We start from the raw sequence: 17,942 nt of genomic DNA on the forward strand, positions 1-17,942 counted from the left end.
CACTTTGTGTTCATCCATTCATCCATTGATGGATATTTGTGTTGTTGCTTCCTTTTGGTGGAGGTGACTAATGCTGCTATAAACATGTATGCACAGGTATCTTCTTGAGTCACTGCTGTCAACTCTTGTGGGGTGTGGACTCCTAGGAGTGGAGTTGCTGAGTCACATAGTTACTTGATTTTAACTCTTTGTGGAACCCTCAAACTTTTCCATAGCAGCTGCACCGTTTTCCATTTCTACCAGCAATGTCTGAGGTTTTTAAAAATAATTTTCTGCACATCCTCCCCAACACATGTTTTCTTCTGCCCTCCTCCTCTTCCTCCTCCTCCTCCTCCTCTTCCTCTCCTCCTCTCCTCCTCCTCCTTCTCCTTCTTCTTCTACTTTTTTTTTTTTTTTCATCAAGCCCTTGCTCTGTCACCCAGGCTGGATTGCAGTGGTGTGATCATAGTTCATTATGGCCTTGACCTCCTGGGCTCAAGTGATCTTCCTGCCTCAGCCTCCCCAGGTAGCTGGGACTACAGGCAAGCACAGCATGCCTGGCTAATTTTTAAGCATTTTTAAATTTTTTTTTTTTTTTTTTTAGATATGGGGTCTTTCTATGTTGGTCTGGTCTCAAACTCTTTATACCCAAGTGATTCTCTCACCTCAGCCTCCCAAAGTGCTGGGATTACAGGAGTGAACCACCACACCCAGCCTCCTCCTCCCTCATAATAACCATTCTTCCTCTTCTTCTTCTTCTTCTTCTTCTTCTTCTTCTTCTTCTTCTTCTTCTTCTTCTTCTTTTTTTTTTTTTTTGAGATGAACTCACTCTTTTGCCCAGGCTGGAGTGCAGTGGCTAGATCTCAGCTCACTGCAACCTCCCCTTCCCGGGTTCAAGCGATTCTTGCACCTCAGCCTTCCAAGTAGCTGGGATTACAGGTGGCTGCCACAACACTCAGCTAATTTTTGTATTTTTAGTAGAGATGGGGTTTCACCATGTTGGCCAGGCTGGTCTCAAACTCCTGGCCTCGAGTGATCTTCCTGCCTCGGCCTCCCAAAGTGTTGGAATTACAGGTGTGAGCCACCATACCCAACCAGTTTTTAAAATGTTTTTGTAGAGCTGGGGTCTTGCTGTATTGGTCTGGTCTCAAACTTCATATGCCCAAGCTATCCTCTCACCTCAGCCTCCCAAAGTTCTGGGGGATTACAGGGGTGAGCTACCACACCCAGCCTCCTCCTCCCTGAAAATAGTCATTCTGATGCTTATGAAGTAATATCTCATTGTGGTTTTTATTTGCATTTCCCTAATAACTAATGATGTTAAGCATCTTTTCATGGGCTTTTTGACTGTTCATATATCTTCTTTGGAGAAATGTCTATTCAAGTCCTTTCTCCATTTTAATTTAATTAATTAATTTTTTGTAGAGATGGGGTCTTACTATGTTGTCCAGGCTCATCTGGAACTCTTAAGCTCAATTGATCCGCCCACTGGACCTCCCGAAGTGCTGGGATTACGGGCTTGAGCCACTGCACCTCACCTGGAATCAATTTTTTTTCAGGTTTGAAAATTTTGGGGTCGCTTGAAAAGAGTTTGTGGGCCCTGTGCCCTCAGTCTTGTAGGTAAAATAGCCCCAAGGAAGAGTATGGGGTGAGGGTGACCCTTCCTTTCCAGGTGGCCTCCTTCTTTGCTGTGTGACTTTGGGCACATCCCTTAACCTCTCTGGGCCTCCTCATCTGTAGCAGGAACCTGTTCCTTCTTTCAATTCATTCATTCATTCATTCATTCGTTCATTCATTCATTCATCAGGCCTCAGCCTAACACTCACTCGTTCATCATCACCAGTGTTAGGGTGAATTTTCCATGTTTTCCAGGTAAGGAAAAGTCTCAAATTGAGGGGCTCAGCATTTCATTTGGATCAGGGCTACAGTTTTGCTCTGGGTGGTGGGAATACAGAGATATAAGATACTTTCCTGTATTCATTCGATGAACATCAGTGGAGAGCGCGTCTATGTGCTGGGCTTTGAGAACCCAGGGGTTGCCGGGCGCGGTGGCTCAAGCCTGTAATCCCAGCACTTTGGGAGGCCGAGACGGGCGGATCACGAGGTCAGGAGATCGAGACCATCCTGGCTAACACAGTGAAACCCCGTCTCTACTAAAAAATACAAAAAAACTAGCCGGGCGAGGTGGCGGGCGCCTGTAGTCCCAGCTACTCGGGAGGCTGAGGCAGGAGAATGGCGTGAACCCGGGAGGCGGAGCTTGCAGTGAGCTGAGATCCGGCCACTGCACTCCAGCCTGGGCGACAGAGCAAGACTCTGTCTCAAAAAAAAAAAAAAAAAAAAGAAAAAAAAGAAAAAAGAGAACCCAGGGGTGACCAAGACAGGCCCTGCTCTCCCTTCCAGTGCTCACAGCCTGGTGGGGGAGGTGGAAACATACATGAAATCCCACAATAAGGGGACACTTACCTAAGGTGGCCAAAATTCATTACAATGCTGTCTTAGGTTTTGCCGTTATTTGTTGGGGGTTGGGGGAACACAGATACCAAGGTCTGGTCCTGCTGTTTGTACGTGGGATGATTCTCTAGTTTGGGGGTGTCTGGCTTCAACTTGGAAAGTTAACCCTGCTAACAGGCCCCACTCTGCTCATGGTAGATGGCGAGCTCATCTACCTTGGCCTTTTGCTAAGCTACCCTTCTTATTCCAGCTCAGACAGGCAGGGAGTGGGTAGGTGGGGATGGGGGGTTGAGACGTGGAGAGTTTCACTATACAGTTCAAGTCACACGGCCTGACAGGGACAGAGAGTGAACTTCCTCAACCTCACTGCCCAGACAGGGACGGCTGGTCACTGCATGTTGGCTGGAACAATAGTTAACAATGCTGACAGGTTGCATAGCCTGTGATTTGTTGGAAAAGGTAACCTGGTATGAGGTACAGATAATTTAAGTGATTTTTATTTTATTTTTCGGGGGGACAGAGTCTCCCTCTGTTGCCCAGGCTGGAGTGCAGGGGCGCAATCTTGGCTCACTGCAACCTCCGCCTCCCAGGTTCAAGTGATTCTCCTGCCTCAGCCTCCTGAGTAGCTGGGACTACAGACACGTGCCACCACGCCAGCCTATATTTCTATTTTTTTTTTTTTTTTTTTTTTTTTTTTTTTTGTTGAGACGGAGTCTCGCTCTGTCGCCCAGGCTGGAGTGCAGTGGCCAGATCTCAGCTCACTGCAAGCTCCGCCTCCCGGGTTTAGGCCATTCTCCTGCCTCAGCCTCCCGAGTAGCTGGGACTACAGGCGCCCGCCACCTTGCCCGGCTAGTTTTTTGTATTTTTAGTAGAGACGGGGTTTCACCGTGTTAGCCAGGATGGTCTCGATCTCCTGACCTCGTGATCCGCCCGTCTCGGCCTCCCAAAGTGCTGGGATTACAGGCTTGAGCCACCGCGCCCGGCTCAGCCTATATTTCTAAAGTAGAGACGGGCTTTCGTCACATTGGCCAGGCTGGTCTTGAACTCCTGACCTCAGGTGATCCATTTGCCTCGGCCTCCCAAAGTGTTGGGATTACAGGCATGAGCCACCACGCCCAGCCTCAATGCACCCATTTCACAGATGTGCCTCCTGGAGTTCAGAGGGGGCTGCTGGAACATGAAGCATCAGGCAGCACCAGGGTCCTGAGCTGGGTCAATTTTCCAACCTGGAGGTTGGAAGTGGAGGTGAGCACGAAATGAGGTGGTCATCCAGTATTCAGGACCCTCTGGCCTCCCAGGCCCCCAACCACCTTCCTCCTGTCAGCCAGACTCCCGCGCACCGTAGTCACGCTTGCTAATTTCCACGGACACGCGTGGCCTCCCAGGAAACCCTTTCCGGAGACCGGACACGAGAGGAGTGGTTTGCATCTCATTTGAATGTTAGGCCCCGCCACGACGGTGTATCAACTCATCCTGCCGCAAGGGGGCGCCAGAGGCCACACCAAACGGTGAGCCGAGCAACTGCTCCTCCTTCTTCACTGACGTGCCTGGGAGAATCTGGCTTTAATTCTAATTTTTCAGAGGAAGGGATTAGGGTTTAGAGAAGGTAGATAGTCTCACCGTCTCAAAGTCAGGAGATGGTTCTAGATCGGAGTTTTTGATGTCTATATTCTGCTATCTTCCCTGATAATACCCTGGTCCACGAGGGACAGAGTGAAACCTGGGAGACTCTTGGCTCCTGCTGGCAGCCGGGAACCACCAGCCCACGTGGCTCATGCCTGTAATCCCATCACTTTGGGAGGCTGAGGCAGGTGGATCACCTGAGCTCGGGAGTTCGAGACCAGCCTGACCAACATGAAAACACCCCATCTCTACTAAAAATACAAAAATTAGTCTGGTGGTGTGCCTGTAATGCCAGCTACTTGGGAGGCTGAGGCAGGAGAATCGCTTTAACACGGGAGGCAGAGGTTGCGGTGAGCCAAGATCATGCCATTGCACTCCAGCCTGGGCAACAAGAGTCAAACTCCGTCAAAGGAAAAAAAAAAAAGTGGGCAACTCATTTAATGTAGGATGGGCTCGGCGTTTTCAGCACGTTTGTTCTATTTTAGTTTGGATTTTCTCATTTTTTGATCCATTAATTACTCCTCTTCAGCCAGGTCTCAGAAATATGTATAGAGATCCTTGAAAAGCTCTCCCTGCTTTATCGCCCTGACCGGGGAGACTCAGATGAGCACCTGGAAGACCAGAACAGAGAACCCCCTGCCACTCGCGCCTTCCTAGCTCCCACCCTCCCCTGCGTGGGGATCAGAACAGACTCCCCAGGTCCTGTCCTGCTTCTCCCTGTGGATCTTATCACACTCCCTCTGCTCTGACTCCTCCTGGGGATGGGCTCAGAACAGACATCACCCCTCCCCTTTCCCACTTCGCCTCCACCCCACTTCATCAGGGAGCTCACAACAGCCCCCCAGGCCCGCCTGCCCCCGGAGGAGTGCTCGGAACCCAGACAGTCCCCTACTCCGTGCTCCCACACTGAGCTCCGTCCCGCCCTACTCCTGCGGAGAGCTCGGACAATCCCCTCCCCCTCCCCTCTCCTCTGCTCCCAAGAGGCTCATTACAGATTCTCCTCCCGCGGCCTGCCCACCTGGGGCAGAGGAGGACTCAGAACAGCCTCCCGACTTCCATCCAGCCCTCTCTCCCCGCAGTGAGGGGGCAGGCTTTTCATAGACCGGCCCCTCCTCCACCAGTCCTCCCCAACTGTGGGGTCAGAAGAGCCCTGCTCGGTCCCGCCCTCCGCTCTGGCCCCCCCACCCCACATCTCCACCCCCACTCCCTCCCAGCTCTCCACCTCTGGAGTGGAGGGGTTCATCACCAAACCCCAACTCCTCCACCGTAGGGGGGTCATAACAGCCGCCCTTGGCCCTGCTGTCCGCCCTGGTCCCACCCACCCCCACTCCCACCCTCAGCCCCATCCCGCTCTCTTACGGGGGGGAGGAGAGGAGGGTTTCCTTTAGTTTCTTTGGGAACAGGGTCTCCCTTTGTCGCTCAGGTTGGAGTGCGGTGTGCAAGCGGAGCGATCACGGTTCACTGCAGCCTTGACCTCCCGGACTCAATCCATCCTCCCACCTCAGCCTCCGGGGTAGCTAAGCCACAGGTGCGCGCCACCACACCGGGTTAATTTTTAATTTTCGTAAAGTCAGGGTCTCACTCTGTTGCCCAGGCTGATCTCGAACTCCTGGGCTCAAGCGATCCTCCCGCCTTGGCCTCCCCAAGTGCTGGGATTACAGGCGTGCGGGGGTGGGGTGGGGGTGGAGGTTCATCACCAAACCCCACGCCTCTCCTCCACCCTAGGGGGTCAGAACAGCCCCCCGGCCCCGCCCTCCTCCCCACCCCCTCCCCCGGGGTCGCGACCGCCTCGCGCCGCCTTTTCCACGCGGTACTTGCGGCGGCGCAGGCACTCGGTAAGGCTCCGTGGCTCCTGGTCCTCCAGGTCCTCTGGCAGCTGGAAGTTGCGATCCAGCACCTCGGCTGCCTCCTGCCAGTTGGCGAAGCAGGCGGTGCCCAGGCGCTGGATTTCGTCGGCGCCGTCGCGAGTGAGCACGTCCCCGTCCGGCTTGAGCACCACAACCGCCGGCAGGCGCTCCACGGAGAACTGGCGCCCGAGGTCCCTGCGGAGCGGGCAGGTCAGTCTGGACGGATCCACATCCCTAATACTGACCCAGAGAGCCTCACATCCCTCCTCCCAGTACTTAGGCAGCGCCTTCTGTGTGCACTGTCTCTTGCTGGGCACTGGGTAGGTGCACACCAGGACCAGAACAGGGCCAGACACTTTGGTCCCTGCACTATGTCTCCAGCACCCCAGGCATGCTCCAACCTCGGGGCATTTGCGCTGGCTGTGCCATGCGCTTGGAGCGCTCTCCTCAGACATTTGCAGGCTAAGATCCTGTAGTATGGAGACCTCACATCGCAAGACACAAGGACAACGTAGTAAGACCCTGTCTCTACCAATAAATAAATAAATAAGTAAGTAAATAAATAAACAAAGCAGGGCGTGGTGGTGCGCTCCTGTAGTCCCAGGTACTCAGAAGGCCGAGGTAGAAGTATGGAATGAGACCACCACTTCTCCTGTTGTCCTTCCCAGCTTTTCCCCCGTCTCCCCTGTTCCCTAAGTTTATAAGACAGGAGAAGGGGGAGAAAGCAAAAAGTTGGAAAGAAACAGAAGTAAGATAAATAGCTAGACGACCTTGGCACCACCACCTGGCACTGTGGTTAAAATAATAATAATAATATTAACCCCTGACCAAAACTACTAGTGTTATCTGTAAATTCCAGACATTGTATGAGAAAGCACTGTAAAACTTTTTGTTAGCTGATGCATGTAGCCCCTCATCACATTTTCCACGCTTGCTTGATTTATCATGACCCTTTTACATGGATCCCTTAAAGTTGTAAGCCTTTAAAAAGGCTACGTATTTCCTCTTCAGGGAGCTCGGCTCTTAAGACGCGAGTCTGCGGAGGCTCCCGGCGGAATGAAAAACCTCTTCCTTCTTTAATCCAGTGTCTGAGGAGTTTTGTCTGCGGCTAGTCCTGCTACAGAAGGATCGCTTGAGCCCAGGATTTCGAGGCTGCAGTGAGCTATAATTGCATCACTGCACTCCAGTCTGGGTGACAGAGCCAGATCCTGTCTCAAAAATAGAATAAATAACATCCCAAGGCAGTGTTTTTCTCTGAAGTGCCTTTCAGCATCCAACATCATGTATGGTTTTTAAAATTTCTCCTGCTTGGCCGGCGCGGTGGTTCATGCCTGTAATCTCAGCACTTTGGGAGGCTGAGATAGTCAGCTCACCGGAAGCCAGGAGTTCGAGACCAGCTTGGCTAACATGGTGAAACCCCATCTCTACTAAAAATACAAAGAAATCAGCCCGGTGTGGTGGCGGGCGCCTGTAATCCCAGCTACCAGGGAGGCTGAGGCACGAGAATCGCTTGAACCCTGGAGGCGGAGGTTGCAGCGAGCCGAGATTGTGCCACTGCACTCCAGCCTGGAAGACAGAGGAAAAAAAACAAATTCTCCTGCCTTATCATTTTCTCCTACAACAGAACTGTAGATTCAAGGACACAGGTTTCTGTCACCATCCACTGGTGTTCCCAGTGCCTGAAGCAGTGGAGGGGCCCAGAGTAAGTGCTCAGGAAATGGACATAGGATGAATAAATGAATGAATGAATGAATGAATGAGTATTGCTAAAAGTCAGAGAGAGGGCGCGGTGGCTCATGCCTGTAATCTCAGCACTTTGGGAGGCTGAGATGGGCGGGTCACCAGAGGTCATGAGTTCAAGACCAGCCTGGCCAACATGGTGAAACCTCATCTCTGCTAAAAATACAAAAAAATCAGCTGGGTGTGATGGCGAGTGCCTATAATCCCAGCTACTCAGGAGGCTGAGGCAGGAAAATTGCTTGAACCTGGGAGGCCAAGGTTGCAGCGAGCCGAGATTGTGCCACGGCACTCCAGCCTGGGCAGCAGAGCGAGATTGTCAAAAAACAAAAACAAAAAGCATCATAGAGAGATACTAAGCAGGGTAAGGAGTTGCTGGTTAGAGGGCATCTCTCCAAGGAGAGACAAGCTGCAGTCTCTGAGCTGAGATCTGTGGGATGAAGGGGGCTGGAGAACTGGGGGAAAGGTGTCCCAGGCAGTAGGCACAGTACACGCAAAGGCCCTGAGGGTGGGATGGTCATTAGGGTACAGACCTGATCACACAGGCCATGTAGGGTCATAGTAAGGAGTATCAATTTTGTTCTTTTTTTCTTTTTCTTTGAGACAGCGTCTTGCTCTGTCACCCAGGCTGGAGAGCACTGGTACAATCACAGCTCACTGCAGCCTCAACCTCCCAGACTGAATCAATCCTCTGGCCTCAGCCTTCCAAATAGCTGGACTACAGGCTCGTAACACCATGCCTGGCTAGTTTTTAAATTGTTTTGTAGAGATAGGATCTCACTATGTTGCCTGAGCTCATCCCAAACTCCTGAGCTCATGCAATCCTCCTGCCTCAGCCTTCCAAAGTGCTGGGATTACAGGCATGAGCCACTGTGCCCAGCCTCAGCTTTGTTCTAAGTCTTAAGGGAAGTCAATGGAAAGCTCTCCACACCCCTAGGAGACCCTGGACCAAACCCCTCATCTAGGCCCAAATCCTGCACCCTCCACCCTCTCATCCTGGAGTAGAGGCAGCTGCCAAACTGGGCCCAATACCCAGAGTTCTGTGTTTTTTTTTTTTTTCCTGGCCTTGAACTCCTAGGCTCAAGAGATCCTCCCATCTCAGCCTCCCAAGTAGCTGGTACTACAGGCACCAGGCTCAACCCACAGTCCTTTATTTTTCTTTTATAATTAATTATATGTATTTTTCATTTTTTCAAAATTTTATTTATTTATTTTGAGACAGAGGTCTATCTCTGTCACCCAGGCGGGAGTGCAATGGCGTAATCTCGGCTCACTGCAGCCTCTGCCTCCCCGGTCCAAGTGATTCTCCTGCATCAGCATCCCAAGTAGCTGGGATTACAGGCGTCTGCTACCATACCAGGCTAATTTTTGTATTTTTAATAGAGATGGGGTTTCACCATGTTGGCCAAGCTGGTCTTGAACTCTTGACCTCAGGTGATCCACCTGCCTTGGCCTCCTAAAGTGCTGAAATTATAGGCATGAGCCACCATGCGCAGCCTATTTTTTAATTTTTATTTTTTGAGATGGAGTTTCGGTCTTGTTGCCCAGGCTGGAGTGCGATGGTGCGATCTCACTGCAACCTCTGCCTCCTGGGTTGAAGCAATTCTCCTGCCTCAGGCTCCCAAGTAGCTGGGAATACAGGTGAGTGCCAACACAGAGCGGCCTCCCTGGAATTACAGGCATGAGCCACCGCGCCCGGCTTTTTTTGTTTGTTTAAGACAGAGTCTCGCTGTGTAGCTGAGGCTGGAATGCAATGGCATGATCTTGGCTCACTGCAACCTCTGCCTCCTGGGTTCAAGCGATTCTCCTGCTTCAGCCTCCTGAGTGGCTGGGACTACAGGAGTGTGCCACCACAATCAGTTAATTTTTGTGCCGGGCGCGGTGGCTCAAGCCTGTAATCCCAGCACTTTGGGAGGCTGAGACGGGCAGATCACGAGGTCAGGAGTTCGAGACCATCCTGGCTAACACGGTGAAACCCCGTCTCTACTAAAAAATATAAAAAACTAGCCAGGCGACGTGGCGGGCGCCTGTAGTCCCAGCTACTTGGGAGACTGAGGCAGGAGAATGGCGTAAATCCGGGAGGCAGAGGTTGCAGTGAGCTGAGATCCGGCCACTGCACTCCAGCCTGGGCCACAGAGCGAGACTCCGTCTCAAAAAAAAAAAAAAAAAAAAATTTGTGTGTGTGTGTGTTTTTTTCTTCTGTTTTTGATCTCGGCTCACCGCAAGCTCTGCCTCCCGGGTTCACACCATTCTCCTGCCTCAGCCTCCCAAAGAGCTGGGACTACAGGCGCCTGCCACTATGCCCGGCTAATTTTTTTGTATTTTTAGTAGAGATGGGGTTTCACTGTGTTAGCCAGGATGGTCTCGATCTCCTGACCTCGTGATCCACCCACCTCGGCCTCCCAAAGTGCTGGGATTACAGGCGTGAGCTACCGCGCCCGGCCAATTTTTGTGTTTTTAGTAGAGATGAGGTTTCACCATGTTGGCCAGACTGGTCTCGAACTCCTCACCTCAAGTGATCCGCCTGCCTTGGTCTCCCAAAATGCTGGGATTACAGGCATAAGCCACTGTGCCCGGCCATAGCTAACGGTTCTTAATTTCAGCCTGCTGCATCCTTCCATGGCGCTTTTCCAGACTGCCACAAAGAGAACCCGTGATACTTACAAAATCCCATGAGTAAATTGCCAGGTTTAGCAATTAAAAATATAGGACACTCCCTCTCTTAAAAAAAATAAAAATAAAAAGTTGAGGCTGGGTACAGTGGCTCACCCCTGTCATCCCAGCACTTTGGGAGGCCGAGGTGGGAGGATTGCTTGAGCCCAAGGGTTTGAGACCAGCTTGGGGAACATAACGAGACCCCATCTCTCTCTCTTATACATATAAATACACACACTAGTTAACTTTGAATTTCGAATAAACAATGAATAATCTTTTAGTATAAGTATATCTGAATGCATGGGATATACTTATACTAAAAGAAAGATTATTTATTGTTTATCTCATTTTTTCTTTCTTTCTCTTTTTTTTTTTTTTAGAGAAAGAGCCTCCATCGGTCACCCAGGCTAGAGTGCAATGGTGGGATCATAGATCGTGCTAACTTCAAACTCCTGGGCTCAGGTGATCCTGTAGCCTCAGCCTCCTGAGTAGCTGGGACTACAGGCTTGTACCACCACACCTGACTAATGTTTTTTTAAGTTTTTGTAAAGATATGGTCTTGCTGCCGGGCGCGGTGGCTCAAGCCTGTAATCCCAGCACTTTGGGAGGCCGAGACGGGCGGATCACGAGGTCAGGAGATCGAGACCATCCTGGCTAACACAGTGAAACCCTGTCTCTACCAAAAATACAAAAAAAAAAAAAACTAGCCGGGCAAGGTGGCCGGCGCCTGTAGTCCCAGCTACTCGAGAGGCTGAGGCAGGAGAATGGCGTAAACCCGGGAGGCGGAGCTTGCAGTGAGCTGAGATTCGGCCACTGCACTCCAGCCTGGACCACAGAGCAAGACTCCATCTCAAAAAAAAAAAAAAAAAAAAAAGATATGGTCTTGCTATGTTGTTCAGGCTGGTTTTGAACTCCCGGCCTCAAGTGATCCTTCCATCTCTGCCTCCCAAAGCGCTGGAATTACAGGCATAAGCCACCGCACCCAGCCTGCAATTTCATTTAACTAGACATCCCATCTATGGGGGCTGTGGAATGGGAAATGCCCAGATAACATACTAGTCTGGGTGAATGTTTTGTTGAGAGGACCCTGTCTCAGACAAGATGAGCATTTGTCTGCAGCTGGCATCTCTGCCCCAGGGAAGGAAGTGTCACTAGCATCGGGGAGGAGTCTCCTTAGCTGCCGAGGGCAGCGGGCAGGATTCAGTGTCCAAACTCTGATGATGACCAGAAACTTCCAACTTGTTGAGTAACAAAAGGCATGACATTGGGAAAATGTCATGAAGTCTGCAAGTCACTTTCAAATCGTTTAGCACAAACTATCCACATGTGTGTGGACAAAGTGAATATGGCAAAATGTTAACAATTGTGGTAGGTTTCATTGTACACTTCTCTGAATTTTTTGCTATGTGTGAACATTTTTTCATAATAAAAAGTCAAACTATAATACTGTTTACTGGGCAGTTCCTTTTGTAATTTTTTAAAGAGGATCTTTTTAAATTTTTTCTTTTTTTTGAGACAGTCTTGCTCTGTTGCTCAGGCTGGAGTGCAGTGGCGTGATCTCGGCTCACTGCACCCTCTGCCTCCCAGGTTCAAGCGATTCTCGTGCTTCAGCCTCCTGAGTAGCTGGGACTACAGATACCCACCACCATGTCCGGCTAATTTTTGTATCTTTAGTAGAGACAGGGTTTCGCCATGTTGGCTAGGTTGGTCTTGAACTCCTGACTTCAGGTGATCCACCCACCTCGGTCTCCCAAAGTGCTGGGATTACAGGCATGAGTCACTGTGCCAGGCCACCTTTCATAATTTTTCTTTTTATAATTTTAGAGATGGGGGTGGTGGTGTCTTGCTGTGTTGCCCAGGCTGGTCTTCAACTCCCAGCCTCGAGGAATCCTCCTGCCTCAGCCTCCAAAAGTGCTGGGATTGCAGGTGTCAGCCACCATGCCTGGCTGGAAATCTCCTTATAAAGCTTGAATCCAACTACCTCTCCCTCAGTTCTAATGTCCACCATGGCTCCCTGCTACCCTGAGGATCATGTCTATACTCGTTAAGGTGGCTCTGCACCACAGACCTGTCACACCTTAAGAAGATTATGACAAATGCGTGGGCGGTAACAAGAACATTGTAAATTCAATCCTCTCCAGAATTACTTACAGTCTCCCTGAACTGGTCATTCTTTCTCTGACAGCCTCCAAGCCTTTCTGCTGTGCCCTCTGCCTGGAACCCCTCCCTTTCCTCACTCTCCATCCTCCTATCTTTCTTCTCCTTGGAGTCTCCCTGCATTTTATTTATTTATTACATTTTTCATTTTTTATATTTATTTTTATTTTTGAGATACGGTCTCACTCTGTTGCCCAGGCTGGAGTGCAGTGGCACCATCTCAGATCACTGCAACTTCCGCCTCCTGGATTCAAGCGATTCTCCTGCCTCAGCCTCCCGAGTAGCTGGGACCACAGGTGTGCGCCACCAGGCCTGGCTAATTTTTGTATTTTTAGTAGAGATGGGGTTTTGCCATATTGGTCAGGCTGATCTTGAACTCCTGACCTCAGGTGATCTGCTTACCTTGGGCTCCCAAAGTGCTAGGTTTACAGGTGTGAGCCACCGTGCCTGGTCTTACTTTTTTAAGAGACAGGGTCTATCTGTATTGCCCTGGCTGGAGTGCAGTGATGCAATCATAGCTCACTGCAGCCTCAAACTCCAGGCTCCAGTTATCTTCTTACCATAACCTCCCAAGGGGCTGGGACTACAGGCATGAGCCAACGCGCCCAGCTAGGGGTCTCTCTTTAAAGCCACTTCCTTGGGGAAGCATCCTCTGACCCCGGAACCTCACCAAGGTTTCCCTCATTGTATTTCCACTTTGTGGCCCAGCTTTGTCCTCTGAGCACTACTGCAGTTCTATTATATATCTGTTTTTTGATTTTTTTTAGACAGAGTCTCCCTCTGTCGCCCAGGCTGGAGGGCAGTGACATGATCTTGCCTCCCTGCAGCCAGCATCTGCCTGCCCGGCTAATTTTTGTATTTTTAGTAGAGACAGGGTTTCACCATGTTGACCAGGCTGGTCTCGAACTCCCAATCTCAGGTGATCTGCCCGCCTTGGCCTGCCAAAGTCCTGGGATTACAGGGGTAAGCCACCACGCTTGGCCTTACTATTACATAGTTGAGTCTCTCTTTTGCATCTGTTCCTCTCACTCGGCTCTAAGCTCCCTGGGGTGGAATGGAAGCTGGCATGTGGAAGTGGGCACCCCTCTCTGTACCCCCTAGTTCCCAGTATATGGACTGGCACACAGGGGCTGCTCATTCACTCTAGTTAGAATGGATGCTTCACTTTCAGCGAACATGCCCCCTCCTCCAGGAAGCCCTCCCTGCCCCTCCTCACCTCCTCAGTTCATCCTCAAAGGGCAGGAAAAGCCACTTCGTTGGCATGTCCTTGAGGAACAGGTCTTGCTGCTCCTCCGTGGAGTCCTGGGACACGTACACCAGGGCCAACTGCGCTGCCCGCAGCACATAGAACTCATCTGTAAGCCGCACGAAGAAGTCCTTGAGGATGGGCACGAAGGCCTGGCATTGCGGACAAGCCCCGGCGCCAAAGAACAGCAGCACCAGCCGGTTCTCCAACCTGCGGCTGACCTCGGCCTCCGTGTCCAGCTCGTCCTGGTCGTTGTTGTTGCAGATCAGGATGCGGCCAGAAAACAGGGAGGCCATGGTAACCTGGGCTGGGTGCTGGGAACAGCGCAGCGTGTGGTCCCCGGTCTGCTGACTGGCTCCTCTCCCAGAAATAGAAATCTTTAGGAAGCCAGCTTAGGACTTCACTAATCTGCCTAAACCTTGACCTGAGGGGCCTCTAAGGGCGGAGGGCGGGGCTGTCTGTGTGGCCCTTCTCAGGAGAGAGCTGCAAACGCGTGAAGAAAACACGTAACAGACGGGCGTGGTGGCTCACGCCTGTGATCCCAGCACTTTGAGAGGCAGAGGTGGATCATCTGAAGTCAGGAGTTCGAGACCAGCCTGGCCAACATGGTGAAACCCTGTCTCTACTAAAAAAACAAAAATTAGCCAGGCGTGGTGGTGGGCACCTGTAATCCTAGCTACTCGGGAGGCTGAGGCAGGAGAATCATTTGAAGCCAGGAAGCAGACATTACAGTGAGCTGAGATTGTGTGATTGCACTCCAGCCTGGGCGACAGAGGGAGACTCCATCTCAAAAAAAAAACAACGAAAGGAAAAAAAAAAAAATGTAACAGTGACTCATGCCTGCAGTCTCAGCACTTTGGGAGGCTGAGGCAGGAGGATCACCTGAGACCAGGAGTTTGAGACCAGCCTGGGCAACAGTGTGAGACCCCATCTCTATGAAAAAATTAAAAACTTAGCTGGACATGGTGTTGTCATGAGTCTGTAGTCCCAGCTACTTGGTTGAGATGGGAGGATCACTTGAGCCTGGGAGGTTGAGGCTGCAATGACTGCACCACTGCACTCCATCCTGGGTGACACAGCAAGACCTAGTGTCTAAAAATACAAAATAGGCTGGGCACGGCAGCTCACGCCTGTAATCCCAAAACTTTGGGAGGTCAAGGCAGGTGGATCACCTGAGATCAGGGGTTCGAGACCAGTCTGACCAACATGGCGAAACCCCGTTTCTACTAAAAATGCAAAAATTAGGCCTGGCACGGTGGCTCACGCCTGTAATCCCAGTGCTTTGGGAGGCTGAGGCGGGCGGATCACCTGAGGTCAGGAGTTCGAGACCATCGTGGACAACATGGTGAAAACTTGTCTCTATTAAAAATACAAAAATTATCTGGGCGTGATGGTGGGCACCTGTAATCCCAGCTACTCGGGAGGCTGAGGCAGGAGAATTGCTTAAGCCTGGGAGGTGGAGGTTGCAGTAAGCCGAGGTCGTACCACTGCACTCCATCCAACCTGGGGAACAGAGCAAGATTACATCTCAAATTAAAAAAAAAAAAAAAAAAAAAGCAAAAATTAGCCAGGTGTGTTGGTGCATGCCTGTAATCCCAGCTACTTGGGAGCCTGAGGGAGGAGAACTGCTTGAACCCAGGAGGCAGAGGCTGCAGTGAGACGAGATCATTCCACTGCACTCCAACCTGGGGGATAGAGCGAAACTCTGTCTCCAAAATAAATAAATAAAAATAAAAATGGCCGGGCGCGGTAGCTCAAGCCTGTAATCCCAGCACTTTGGGAGGCCGAGGCGGGCGGATCACGAGGTCAGGAGATCGAGACCATCCTGGCTAACACGGTGAAACCCCGTCTCTACTAAAAATACAAAAAATTAGCCGGGCGTGGTGGTGCGCGCCTGTAGTCCCAGCTACTTGGAGGCTGAGGCAGGAGAATGGCGTGAACCTGGGAGGCGGAGCTTGCAGTGAGCCAAGATCGCGCCACTGCACTCCAACCTGGGTAACACAGCGAGACTCCGTCTCAAAAAAAAAAAAAAAAAAAAATAAATAAATAAATAAATAAATAAATAAATAAAAATAAAAATTTAAATATCTGACCTTTTTGTATGTATATTTTTTGAGACTGGGTCTCACTCTGTCAAGGCACCCAGGCTGGAGTGCAGTGGTGTGGTCATGGCTCACTGCAGCCTTGATCTCCAAGGCTTGGGTGATCCTTCTATTTCAGCGTTCCTGTTAGTTGGCACTAGAGTTGCGTGCCACCACGTCTGGCTAATTTTTTGTATTTTTAGTAGAGATGGGGTTTTGCCATATTGCCCAGGCTGGCCTCCAAATCCTGGGCTCAAGCAATCCTCCAGCCTTGGCCTCCCAAAGTGCTGGGATTACAGGCATGAGCATGCGACTGGCCACACCTTTTCATAAATATATTAAGTCACATTGATTCACATGGACTCTACTAATTACTTCAAGGTCTAAGTCAGGGTGAGCATCTGTGATATTTTAGGATGTCTCCTATGATCAGGATGTGATATGAAGTTATCTTTGATTTCCACAGGTGACAAAGTTCCGGGGCTAGCCAACGTCTGCATTCACAGTGAGAGGACCTGATGAATTCCAGTTAGAGGCTAATGAAATGGGCCGGGCACAGTGGCCCATGCCTGTAATCCCAGCACTTTGGGAGGCCGAGGCGGGAGGATCATCTGAAGTCAGGAGTTCAAGACCTGCCTGGCCAACATATAGTGAAACCCCATCTCTGCTAAAAAAAAATACAAAAATTAGCCGGGTGTGATAGCACACGCCTGTAATCCCAGGTACTCAGGAGGCTGAGGCAGGAGAATTGCTTAAACCCGGGAGGCAGAGGTTGCAGTGAGCTGAGATCACGCCATTGCACTCCAGCCTGGGCAATAGAGCCAGACTCTGTCTCTAAAAAATCAAACCAAACCAAAACAAAACAAAAAAAGGGGGGCCGGGCGCAGTGGCTCATACCTGTAATTCTAGCACTTTGGGAAGCCGAGGCAGGTGGATCACGAGGTTAGGAGATCGAGACCATCCTGGCTAACATGGTGAAACCCCGTCTCTACCAAAAATACAAAAAAATTAGCTGGGCGTGGTGGTGGGCACCAGCTACTTGGGAGGCTGAGGCAGGAGAATGGCGTGAGCCTGAGAGGTGGAGCTTGCAGTGAGCCGAGATCACGCCTCTGCACTCCAGGCTGGGCGAGAAAGCGAGACTCCATCACAAAAAAAAAAAAAAAACAAAAAAGAAGAAGGAGAAGGAGGAGGAGGAGGAGGAGGAGGAGGAGCTACTGAAAACGACCTTGTATTTTTTTTTCTCCATCCTCCTGAATTCTGTCTGTATCACGCACACCTTAAGATTGTAGAAGTGTAGGTGTAGAAGGTTGAAAGTCATGGTCATTATATTATGCATCTCCAACTCCAACCCTGTCAAAGGGTAGAGATTAGTTCTGCTCCCCTCGAATCCAGGTAGGTTTCATGACTTGCTGTGACGTCTCAAATGTGGTGGAATGGGCTGGGTGCGGTGGCTCAGCCTGTAATCCCAGCACTTTTGGAGGCCGAGGTGGGTGCATCACTTGAGGTCAGGAGTTCGAGACCAACCTAGACAACAATGGTGAAACCCTGTCTCTACTAAAAATACAAAAATTAGCTGGGCATGGTGGTGCATGCCTGCAATCCCAGCTACTCAGGAGGCTGAAGCGGGAGAATCGCTTGAACATGGGAGGCAGAGACTGCAGTGAGCTGTGATCGGCCATTGCACTCCAGCCTGGGAGACAGAGCATGACTCCGTCTCAAAAATAAATAAATAAAATAGAATATGGTGGAATGTATGAGTTCCAAAGATATCTTCATTTTATTTTATTTTTCAGAGACAGGGTCTCGCTCTGTCACTCAGGCTGAAGTGCACTGGTGCAATCATAGCTCACTGTAGTCTTGACTTCCTGGACTCATGGGATCCTCCCGCCTCAGCCTCCTGAGTAGATGGGACTACAGGTGCATACCAGCATGCCCATCTAGTTTTAAAATGTTTTGCAGAGGTCGGGTCTCACTCTTTTGCCCATACTGGTCTGGAACTCCTGGTCTTCAGCGATCCTCCCGCCTTAGCCTCCCAAAGCTAGGATTACAGGTGCAATGTGCCTGGCCTGGAGAGTATCTTTAGTTTCCTTCTGCCTCTCATTTTACTCTTGAAACTCTGTGTTGGGACCCCATGTAAGAAAGCCAATCTAGGTGGGGTGACTTTGC

At 50.6% G+C, this 17,942-nt stretch overlaps 1 protein-coding gene across 1 annotated transcript; it reads right to left on the reverse strand.

The window, feature by feature from the left end:
* Positions 1–5,564: 5,564 nt before the first annotated feature.
* On the reverse strand, positions 5,565–14,070 carry NXNL1 (nucleoredoxin like 1). The gene is made up of 2 exons (XM_010361445.2): positions 13,666–14,070; positions 5,565–6,095 (listed from the first exon to the last, which is right to left on the reverse strand). Exons 1-2 carry the CDS (start codon positions 13,989–13,991, stop codon positions 5,783–5,785), a joined length of 639 nt encoding a protein of 212 aa, XP_010359747.1. The 5' UTR covers positions 13,992–14,070; the 3' UTR covers positions 5,565–5,782.
* Positions 14,071–17,942: the final 3,872 nt, after the last annotated feature.

This window comes from Rhinopithecus roxellana, chromosome 8 (assembly GCF_007565055.1).
Source record: "Rhinopithecus roxellana isolate Shanxi Qingling chromosome 8, ASM756505v1, whole genome shotgun sequence".
Lineage (NCBI taxonomy): Eukaryota > Metazoa > Chordata > Mammalia > Primates > Cercopithecidae > Rhinopithecus > Rhinopithecus roxellana.

Excerpts from the sequence above, each read along its gene's own strand:
- NXNL1 (XM_010361445.2), bottom strand. The coding sequence starts at position 13,991 with ATGGCCTCCCTGTTTTCTGGCCGCATCCTGATCTGCAACAACAACGAC. Across the intron at positions 6,096-13,665 it reads TTTGAGGATGAACTGAGGAG|GGACCTCGGGCGCCAGTTCT; the intron begins GTGAGGAGGGGC and ends CCCGCTCCGCAG.